Below are 12,269 nucleotides of genomic sequence, written 5' to 3' on the forward strand. Positions count from 1 at the left end.
ATTGATATTTTGAATAATAATATAAATTATGACCACAGTTATAATATTCATGCTCTATTTGAGGTAATAAATAAAGATTATATTGATAATGTACTTGGCTATATTGCAGGATTTATAGTACGTAAAATATCAAAAGACTTATCATGCAATGTCTGTTTGACTCTTTTACACAGTGACACAACGTTTTCAAAATTACAGCATTTAAAATCAAGAGGTGGTTTAATTAATGCATCTGCTGATGTAATATTATTGTGTAAAATAGGTGAAATTACTTTTAGGGAAAATAATATTTTTTCTCAACATAAAAATCTTTTACAGTTTCTTTTAATGAAAAGTTTACGCAAAGTAACGAGTAATGTTTTTTATCATAAGGACCACTGTTTTGAACAAAATTATTTAAACGATCATAGATATCAATTAATAAAATTAATTTTTGTTAATTTTTTAAAAATAAGATTAAATCACGCAGCAAAGACAAAATCTGCAGTCATAAATAGAATAAGACATAAGTTAACAAAAACAATTTTATTTATGCATCAATAGATATAAGATAGATATAGAAATACATGATATAAGAAATATAAGAAATACATGTAACTATAAATATTATATAATAAAATTTTGTTTTATACATATAATTATAACAATATCCTGTAAGTGGCATATATCATATTATAATAATATTTTATAATAATGTGTAGTATTGTAATTTTTTATAAATGTAAATAAATAAAATTTTCTATATTAACAATATAATTTTTTTATTATTTATAACATTAGTATAGTGTGTAGATAATAATAATATTTATAATAAAATTTGTAAATATATATCTATTTATAAAACTTTATAATTAATAAAATATTAATATAAATATAATATAAATTAAAGCAAATTTATTGTTTATTCATAAATATATTAAATATATTAAAACAAATTTTAAAATAAATTCTAAAAAAATCTATTGACTACACATTTCATAGAAAAATGCGCATGGTCTGCAATTTTATTTGGACGGCCCTGCAAAAAGAGAGACAAACATAGGCCTCAGATGTAGTACCTCTCACTCTAAAGCAGGCGCGCGCTTACCCATCGCGATGCTCAGTCCATTCTATATGTCGATGCTCAATCCCCTGCTTGCGCGCGATAGACGTTAGGTTAAGATAGCGATTGCATTAGAATAGTTAACGAGGTTAGATTAGCGTTTGCGTATGACTGTGTAAGAATATAGGTAATACACATATATATATAGTGAGACCATTCGCGACAAGCGTCGGTAGGCCACTCGTGTATTAGGCGATTAATGCCATCTATTAGAAAGAAGAGACAAATAGGGACAAATCGGAGCTGAAAATTCGGAGCTACGATATAAGAGAGAACGACGAAGACGAACAGTATAGAGAGTATCCTTACGGCCGTGCGAGCGTGTACTGGTCCGGAGTATTTTCTAAAAAGTGTTAAAAGAACAATTGAAAGTAAAAGGTGCGAGCGTGCACTTAGTGTTTAACAAAGGTGAGCGTACCTTTGGTAATAAGAAACTCTTTATTAACTTTTGGAAAAAGGGAACGTGGCATATCGCGACCCCCTCTTTTCCTTGTGTATTAATCTGTGTGTTAAATATAATACCAGTGTTGTTTTTTCAAAAAGATTTATTATTCAAGAAAGAACCTCTCGATCATCCTAAACCTTACAACTGCGATAAATAAATTAGTTTAGGTTAGATTAGCGTAAAGTATTAGATTTAGTTTTTGCGATTAACTACGACCGATAGCGTTAGCGATACCGTATCCGACTATGATTGTTAAGACAAAACTTTATTTCTGAGTATTATTTGAATATTATTTTTTTGTATCTTGTATTCTTCCGAGTATTATTTTGTACTATTCCAAATATTATTTAATAGTATCAATTCTTATTTTGTTTATATTACTTTGAATTCTTTTGGTTATTGTTATTTTGTAATTATTAACTTTATTGAATAAAATAAGTTTATTTTTATAACCGAGGTTGTCGTAAGTTCGGTTTTCATCCCACTCCCCGAACCTTGGCACCGGCGAGCCGAATCCGGCAATAAAAGATATAAATTTACCCTTGTTACAAAATAAAGATAACAATATATTCAATATATGTGTATATGTACGTATTGATTAATTAATTAATTAATTAATTAATTTATTTCCTATTTACTACATAAGAATAAAAATATGGAAAGCATATGACGTTTTTTTCCAGTTAGATGTATAGTATTAAATATATATTTCTCAAATACAATATTTTATTATATTTAGTTTATATCTATTAGACACCTTGTATAAGTCTATTTCGTCTCGTATGTACACGTATCGACACGTATGGTGTCCCTCGCCGGCAATACGGTATACGTGTGTGAAACAATCGAAGGCATCACACAAACGCGTATTTGATTTGAAGCGAGAAGCACAGCGAGCAGCGAAGGGGGATAATAGTGGGGGACATTTGCATCCTTAGCGCAAGTCGGACGATCGAGAGAGAAAGCATTGCAAGACGTGATGTCGAGTTAGTGGTGTCCATGGTGTAAGAATATAAGGTGGTTTCACGACCATTGTATTCTATCAAAAAATCTGTGATCAAGATGTCATAGTTAAGGCATGTCACACAAGATGTCACACAAGATCCCAAGTAAAAAAGAATAGAAGATATGGATAGATGTGGATAGAAAAAGATAGATGATGAATCTCTAAAGCACATCTATATATAATTATAGTCCTAAATAATACAAATTTTTTAAAATAAAACTTTTGACATTGTGTATAAAAATATATATTACTGACAAAATATTTTTTTATTTTTTTATAACAAATTATTCTTAGTTAAATTTACAGAAAAAATAATTAATAATGTATTCCAGTTTTTATAGAAAATTAAGTTTTTTTAAGAAAATGAATATTTATAATTAAGTTCCGCAGGACAATAAAATTTTAATAAAATTTCTATATATGTATATATATATATATATATATAGAAATATATATATATATATATATATATATATATATATATATATATATATATATATATATATATATATATATATATATATATTTCAAGTCCCTCAACACGTAGCCACCTAGCGGTTCAATGTGGAACAATGATAGGAAAATCACAAAAATTTGTTGCCGTGAAACCACCTTATATTCTTACACCGTGGTGGTGTCCCTATAGCTGTCTTTCTCATGCGACGGTCTAATGAAGTGCGAGCGAGACAGTTAGGACAGCTCGGTGTTCTTAGACCTTATAATAAGAGGACACATAGCCGAAAATAGCGGCGACATCAGAGATGCACTATATGTGTAACGCTAGATTATTTGTACAGTAATGCCGGCGATTGAGTGGAATTGAATTAAAGCAAATTGAGATAAAGAAAATTACATTATTATGTTATGTTTCCGACTGCCTTTAAAAACATGCTCACTTTCTTTTTATTTTTTAATAATTTAAATTAATTTCCGTTTTTTTTTCGTTAACACAATTATTGTTTACATTCCAGACAACATGCATGTCCAAAATCGGGACATAAGACGTCTTATGACCTTATTTTAGACATGTGTGTTGTCTGGGATAACATAATATTTAAAATTTTTTTAACCTTTAATTGTATTAACTCATAGTTGATTTTAACATTGAGATCTAATGTAACGATTTAGTTAATTTCTGTTTATGTATATTTGTTCTACTGAGGAAGATCACCGAAAGCGTAGGATCGAAATATCTCGTTTAATGTAATTTTCTAAAGTTTAACCTATTTTTTCAATTATTAAATATTTATAAATATATTAAAGACTCATAAATTTATTATTAAATATTAAATAGCATAAATTACAATATAATATAAATTATAATATAATATAAAATATAAAATTTTAATATTACCCAGATAACAAAATACTTCCACGGTACTGGTATGGTAAACGTACGTCGTACTCTGCGTATCAGTACCGTACCTACCACGTACGTGCGTACCATAGGCGTACATTACCAGTACACCGTATTGGTACGCGGTAACGCTACCGTAGCGCCACTGTGCATTTGATATAAGGTTATGATTGTACGTGTACTCTCACAATACCAGTAAAGTATCAGCATAAGAATGCATTTTCGTACCGGCTACCCTCCCTCTTTGTCCCCTTCTCGCTCCTTTTCTTTTTATTATAAAGATATATAAAGGTTATTCATTAAAAAACAGTATTAGTTATTTCAATTGTAATTAAAAAGCATTTATTCATTTACACATCATATGTATATAATTATACATATGATGTATAATTTTAAAAGTTTTATATATGTATAAATGTATATATAATGATATATGTGTACATCTGTATATGTATAATATATAATATGTATAATATATAATATAATGTATATAATCAATATAATATAATTAATATAATATATTATAATATAATTAATTTATATAATAACAAAAAATAAAAATAGAGGGTGTTTGTGCTTAAACCGCTAGTTATTATTCGCTAATTTTTACAATCTTCTCGTTTGATACATAAGTTAACAATCTTTGTATAGAAAACAAAAATTAAAACAATATTTAGACGTTTTGATCAGTAATTTGATCATCTTCAGTAACGCAGAAAATTCGCAAAAGAAAACCGTTTAATTGTTATACCATGAGACTGCTATTAAAAAGTATGTAATAGGTCCACATTGTGGAATAAATGTTGGTTTTTTTTTGTCTCGACAACTCAAATTTATTCCACAATATAGACCTTTAACATACTTTTTAATAGCAATCTTATAGTATGACAATTAAACGGTTTTATTTTGCGAATTTCCTGCGTTACTGAAGATGATCAAATTACTGATCGAAACGTCTAAATATTGTTTTAATTTTTATTTTCTATACAAAGATTGTTAACACACTCATGTATCAAACGAGAAGATTGTAAAAATTAGCGAATAATAACCAGCGATTTAGGCACGAATATCCTCTATTTTTATTTTTTGTTATTATTTCGTACTTATCTCTTTTATTTTCTTAATTTATATAATTATGTATATATGTATATACATATTTATATAATAATGTATATAATTAATTTATATACATTTAATTAATTTGTTAATTGTAATTTTAAATTTCAAATTACAATTAACAAATTAATTAAATTATAAATTATAAAAAAATTATAATTTTTTAAATAATTTTTAATATGAAAGGAAAAGGGCTCCATCCCCGCCCTTTTCTGTGAAGCACAATCAACCTTTTGCCCCTCCATACTTTATACCTGAAAAAGAAAAATTAATTAGGGGTGAGAACGGCCCCACCCCGCCGTTCTCTGTGAAGCACATCCAAATTTGATACTGCTTCTCCAAGGTACCAAAAAAATACAAAATTTACCACAAATATTCTGTATCTTCCATGAAATTTTCCTGCTGTTCCAGTGGCAACTGCAAATCTTCGTCCTGTGCCATTTCCTCTAGGATCTTGTCGTCGTCTACGTTGTCCTCGGTTTCGTCGGCGTCATCTTCATCCATGTATTGGGTTTTCTCGATATTGTTGTCCTCCCTGGTAAAAAATAAAATTTGTTATATTTTCTATAAAAATTCTAAAACTTTCTCAAAAAATTAATATATATTACAGAGTTTCTCGAGCTATCGCTGGTTGATAGTGCAAAAATTATTAATGTTTTCCATGTAGAAATTTCAATTCATCTACAGAAACATATTAAGTGCACACTGATCTCGGATTCGAGATACTAAAGTGTACGAAAATTGCGTACATCTATCTCATTATCGAGAATCTGAATGTACGAATTAAAGAGAGGAAGGAAGTTATTTGAAGGAAGGAAGAACGAGAAAAAAAATATCAGGGCGCGAGTGGCTAGAGAACAGTCGCCCGAAAAGCGAAAGATCCGGGTTCAATTCCCGGCTTAGTCATTCGCTTAGTCATATCGTGCCCTAATATTTTTTCTCTCATTCTTCCTTCCTTCAAAAAACTTCCTTTCTTTTTTTAATTCGTACATTCAGATTTTTGATAATGAGATCAATGTATTTCGTATTTTATAGTAAATTTCGTATTCTATAGTAGATTTCTTATTCTATAATTTTCTAAAAAATATTAAAAAATCTGAATTTTTATACTTTTTTCAGAATTCTTCATAAATTTAAATTATAAAAAATTTCTAAAATTTAAAAGATTTATAAGAAAATATGACATTTTTTTACCAGAGCTGATTGTGAGTGTTCTCCATTTCGTCGGTCTCCTCAGTTTCCTCCGTGTGCTGGGTCTCTTTCATTTCGTTGCCGTTTTCGGTTTCCTCCGGAATGTCCTCGAATCCTGTAGTTTCCTGTAGATCATACATAGATCTGTTCTTTTTAGCTGAACTGGCTGCACTAGTTCAGAGTTTATCTTTTTCCCTCCACATTGGAAGATGAAAGATAAATTCTGAACTAGTACAACTAGTAAAAAAAAAAGAGCACAGACCTCATCTTCGTTGTCCATTCGCCGGCGTTGATTTGGTAAGAATTCCTCTTCATTTTCTTGTCGTCGTTTTTTATTATAACGCCATTTTCTGGTTTTAAGGCTTTTCAGAGCTTTTTCCAGGGCTTCATGAAATTCGACGTTGTTGGGGTTGGGAAAATGTTTATTTGAGTTCATGGCATCTGGAAAAATCGACGAGAAACACCTTAGTTATCGTCATGTATTCAATGACTACGTTTACATGTCACTCTTAATCAAATTTAATGACATCCTAATAAACGAGAAAATATTAAAAGTTTAGAAATAGGATTGAAAATTATTGAGAAGAATTAAATAGAATTCGGCATCATCGTAAATGAATTCTTCTCAATAATTTTCAATCCTATTTCTGAACTTTCAATACTTTCTCGTTTACTGGGATCCGTTGTTCCAAGGCTAGTCAATGACAACCGTTCCATTTTTTAGAAGAATGACTGTGATTAACCAACCTCAGAACTACGAATGTTACTAAACCCGATTAAGTTTGACGTGTAAACGTAATCAATGTAGAATATAAACACTAACAGTATTTTTTACGAACCTTGACATGCTTGTGCAAAGCGACTGTCTCGCAGTTTACATCCTTCTGGTCCAGTTCTTGCATTTAAGGTGAGGTGTGATAAAATCTCCTCATCTTCTGGAAATACACTGCGAAAATATTCTGCAGCGCAATCAACTGGATTGGCCCGTCCAAGGTAAATAAAGTACCCCATCTAATACAAAATTTTTGTAGCAAACTGAATTACTGTAAATATACAGGGTGTCCCGCCAAAAGTGGCCACCCCCTTTTATTTTTTAAATTAAAAGAGATAGACCATAACAAATATATATCAAATTAAATGGTTCAAACTGAACTCTATTGTGAGCATAATAGTTGCTTACAAAAGCTATTCGTGTTAACGAACGGAAAGGTATGCATAATTTTTTTTATAATAATGTAGATATTTTGATGTAAGAAAAGTTGTAGCGCTGTTTGAAAAGAATACAACAATGTATAATTTAATATAAATATTTTACATATTATACGAGTTTTATCGGCTTGAAATATCGCGGGCGACGTCTACTTTTTCACTTTCGGCCCTGCGATATGGCCAACTTCAATAATTAATTAATAATTAACAGCGCTACAATTTCAATTGACATACGTCAATCTCTAACGCACGAGTCAGAAGTTGGCCATATCGCAAGGCCGAAAGTGAAAAAGTAGACGTCACGTTGCCCGCAATACTTCAAGCCGATAAAACTCGTATAATATGTAAAATATTCAGGGTTGGGAAATAACTCGTTACTTGTAACAAAGTTACAGTTACAGTTATTTTTTTTCGGTAACTCTAACTTAACTTCGTTCCTTTTTCTTCATCTATAACTGTAACTTAACTTAGTTACATATTTATGGTAACTAGTTTAACAGTTAATTTAATATTCTATATACGGTTGTATTAATTGTAAGAATTAGGGCCTATCCAGACAAACTTGCATAGTCGCATAAACATATGCATAAGAAAAGGAACAAAATTGTCATAGGATTTGTCATATTAAGTGTAGATTCGATATTTAAATAAATAGACGGATAACCGTATAGATATTAATTATGAAATTCAACAGAAATAAACAAATTCTCATTTAAAGAATGCATTGCTACTCAGTAATAAATTATCTTTGAGGATGATTATCATATAAGCATAAAATCTTAATCCTATAATTTTTATTCTAAGTGTATAATAATATATTTTAAATTATTTTTATTTATTAATTTTATTTTTATTTATTTATTAATTAATTTAATATTTTAAATGTATTTTTATTTTAAGTTTAAAACAATTGTGATTTATTACATATAAAATAATATAACAAAATTAAATACCTATGTAGTATATAATAAGTTAATAAATCTTGAAATGTAAGATTCGTATATTTAGAATAGTAGTGCACATTTATTGCAAAAAAGTAACTGAAAAGTAACGACTCGTTACTTTTTAAATAACTATAACTGTAACGTGTTACTTTTTAGAATCGGTAACTTGTAACTGTAACTAGTTGTTTTTTCAATGATAAGAACTGTAACTTTAACTGGATACTTTTACAAAATAACTTTCCCAGCCCTGTAAATCACATATAAATTAATACTATAATTTGATATGATTGTAACGACAGATCAAAAGCTTTAGATAAAGCTTCATCTCCGACTTACGTTTACAACTTTGTCGGGAACGATTACGACGATCTTTGTGCTCTTATTGTTAGTTACGCGCGCCAGCGACTCGCTGCTAAGTTACGAAAATCAAGCCGAAAGTTGCAACTAATTCACATTTTTAGTTTAACAAATCACTCAATGTTATTGTTTGATGCCAAAAATAATCGCGACAAATATATTGAGACGAAATAACACATATACGATAAATAAAATTGAGAGAAAATTGATAACGAAAAGCCGCGGTATCGAATGATTTTTAATCAATCATTAAACTCAAAGAAAGATTATCAAATTAATTGTTATATGAAATTATTGAAAAATTACTTACCTCAGATACTGGATAAATGAAAATGATTCTTTGAATCTCTGAAATATTCCTCGTAATAACTTGAAAAATTACGGAAGTAAGAAAAACACGTCCGTACAGATTAATGTTATCACAGGGAAGAATGAAAAAACAAAATCGCCGCGCTGGGAGGGTCTCATTAAGCCTGATGCATACATCACGCAATACTACGACCTAAGGTAATCAGCACAGTTGACTAATCGGAAGATCCTAGTGTCCAATTGGCCAATTGGCAATGTGGGATATCGGATCTCGTCCAGCCGCGCTTGCGTCGGTTACACGCGCCAAAAAAATGAAGATAGAACTTTGATGTAAACAGCAACTCAGACTCCCATTATATTATTTAAGAAATAAATATTATCATTGCTAAATTAATATTAAATTAGAATCATAAATTTAATAAAAAGTTATTATTCAATTAATTAATTATGTGTGTATTTAAACATTATGGATTTATTTTAGGTTTTAGTCCACACTCAGTACGCCGTAATTTATATGAAAGTAGCCGACAGAAATTATTAAATTTAATTACTTTTAACTTTTCTGACAAGTAACACTAGCTAAGTGTCACACGCCAATTGGCTAGTGTTAACTTGTGTGAGTGTATTTTATTTGTAAATTGTTTGTGATTGATTGTGAGTCTGTTTTTAACGTTTGTGACAAATTAGTTTTTTTGTAATTACCAATTTTATCTTAATCATGATGTCAGCCGACACTTTTTAGTAATAAACAGATTTTGATAACTGATAAATTGTAATTGATAGGAAACTGTTTGTGTTTTACAAATATATCAATTTTTACGTTTGTGAATCAATACATTTTTTAATTACTTGCAAAATAATTTTATTTTATAATTGTATTGCGCATGCGCAAAGTATATACTCGGAACTCCTATAGAAAAAGCGCGTTGAAGCGTTACGCGTGGCGGATACGCATGCACAATACAATTATAAAATAAACTTATTTTGCAAGTAATTAAGAAATTTATCAATTTGCAAACGTAACATTAGTATATTTGTAAATCACAAACGATTTCCTATTAATTACAATTATCAGTTATCACAAATTATCTGTTATACTAAAAAAGTGGTCGGCTAACATCGCATGACTAAAATAAAGTTATAATTACTATCAAAAAAACTAATTTGTCACAATCATTATGAACAAATTCACAATCAATCACAAACAAATTTATAAACAAAATACACATGTCTATAACAGACGAAAAAATAGCAATAAATTAGTTCCCGGATAATATCAGAGAGGCGCTTGTTATGATTATCAAAAAGAAAGAGGAACGACAGGGTTGAAGAGAAAGATGACTCTTAGTATATTTATAGATACGTTTTATTAGTTTCGCGTTAACAAAAGAAGCTTCTTGCTGCACACGTATCGTAAGCAACGGTCACGGATCAACTAACTAAAATTTTTCAGTAACACAGGTATAGTGCGCTCTGCGCCTTAATACTAGGTTTTGCACACGCATGTGCAGTGAACCCATCGACGTACGATAACTTTACTTTCCAACACTCCCGCCGTTAGAGTGCGTCGAGAATCCTATGCCTAAGCCGTTACATAGAAGCTGAAACTGTGTCTTTGGTAGTGCTTTTGTAAACATGTCAGCTAGCTGCTGATCAGTAGGAACATATTCTACTGATATTTTCCTTCTCTCCACAGTTTCGCGAACATAGTGATGCTTAATGTCTATATGTTTAGTTCGCTTATGGAACTCAGGATTTTTTATTAATCGGATTGCACTTTGATTGTCTAGTCGCAGAACTGTCGCAGTTACCTGTACATACCCGAGATCGTTTAGCAATTTCCTCAGCCAAACGGCCTCTTTTGCAGCCGCTGCTGCCGCGACGTACTCAGCTTCCGTTGTGCTGAGTGTGATTAGTTTTTGTCGTTGGGACGACCACGTTACGATCCCGTTCGATAGACAAAACGCATACCCCGTGGTAGATCTACGTGTCTCCACGTCACTTGCGAAATCCGAGTCTGAAAACCCGTGTAACTCCGAGTTACTCCCGCCGCTTTTGTACATTATCCCGACTTTCGCTGTTCCAATCAAATACCGGTAGATTCGTTTCACTGCTTGCCAGTGACTCTCATTGTGGTTACTAAGAAATTTACTGACCGAATTCACCGAATATGCGATATCCGGTCGCGTTACAACCGCAAGAAACATTAACGAACCCACTGCCTCTCGAAACGGTATTTTACTTGGGTTTTCATCGTCGCGATCTTTTGGAACTAGTCGCGCGTGCGGATCGGCAGGAACACTTGCCGCTTTTGCATCAATCATTTTAAATTTGTTAAGAATTTTCTTGACATACGCTTCTTGATGCAAGAACATGGTTTTCTTTACTCGATTTCTTTCTATTTGTACTCCGACAAATAAGTTTCCATCCCCGATTGTAATTTCGAACGCATTACTTAACGATTTTATTACAGACTCGAGGGCTTTACTTGTTTTTGCTGCGATGAGTCCGTCATCTACAAAAAGTGCCAAAAATACATTTACACCGTCTACTCGTCCTCGAAGGATACACTTGTCGGCTTCCGTTTCGTGAAACTGATATTTCTCTAAGAACTCGCGAAACTTTTCGTTCCAGCACCTGGGTGCTTGTTTCAAGCCGTACAATGACTTGTTTAGTTTACACACTGAACCGCATTTTTCTTCTCTCTTGATGTTGAGTCCCTCCGGTATTTCCATATAGATCTCTTCCTTCAGCTCGCCGTGAAGAAAGGCTGTTCTCACATCGAATTGTGAGAGTTCCAAGTCCTGTTCAGTCACTATGGCCAATAAAACTCTCAACGAATCGTATCTCACGACTGGCGAAAAGGTCTCCGTGTAGTCGAGTCCCTCCTTTTGTTGGAATCCTCGTGCACAGAGTCTCGCTTTGTACCGGTATACGTCGCCTGACGTGTCTCGTATGACCTTGAACACCCATTTCGAATCTATGGCCTTTCGATCCTTTATCCTTGGTACGATGGACCAAGTCTCGTTCTTCTCGTGCGCGTCGAACTCTTCCTGAATTGCCTCGGCCCATTTTTCTGCCTCGGCGCTGTTCATTGCTTCCTGAAATGTGTTTGGTGGATTATATTCAGCAAAGTCGATTTCGTACCTTACGGGTCGTCGGATGTTTGTTCGGTCCCGCAATTGTCTGACACTGTCTGATTGATTTTGACCCTTTTCTAGAGGATCTTCTGG

At 31.7% G+C, this 12,269-nt stretch overlaps 2 protein-coding genes across 10 annotated transcripts in view; one reads left to right on the top strand and one right to left on the bottom strand.

Annotated features, from left to right (window-relative positions):
• The window catches only part of Oseg5 (intraflagellar transport protein Oseg5), a 323,588-nt gene that overhangs the window by 19,911 nt on the left and 291,408 nt on the right, over positions 1 to 12,269 (top strand). The gene's annotated exons all lie outside the window — the stretch shown is intronic.
• On the bottom strand, positions 4,122 to 7,399 carry LOC136999640 (uncharacterized). Its single transcript, XM_067354068.1, has 2 exons — positions 6,221 to 7,399; positions 4,122 to 5,561 (listed from the first exon to the last, which is right to left on the bottom strand). The coding sequence occupies exons 1-2, from the start codon at positions 6,355 to 6,357 to the stop codon at positions 5,390 to 5,392; spliced, it is 309 nt and encodes a 102-aa protein (XP_067210169.1). The 5' UTR covers positions 6,358 to 7,399; the 3' UTR covers positions 4,122 to 5,389.

This window comes from Linepithema humile, chromosome 4 (genome assembly GCF_040581485.1).
Source record: "Linepithema humile isolate Giens D197 chromosome 4, Lhum_UNIL_v1.0, whole genome shotgun sequence".
Taxonomy (NCBI): domain Eukaryota; kingdom Metazoa; phylum Arthropoda; class Insecta; order Hymenoptera; family Formicidae; genus Linepithema; species Linepithema humile.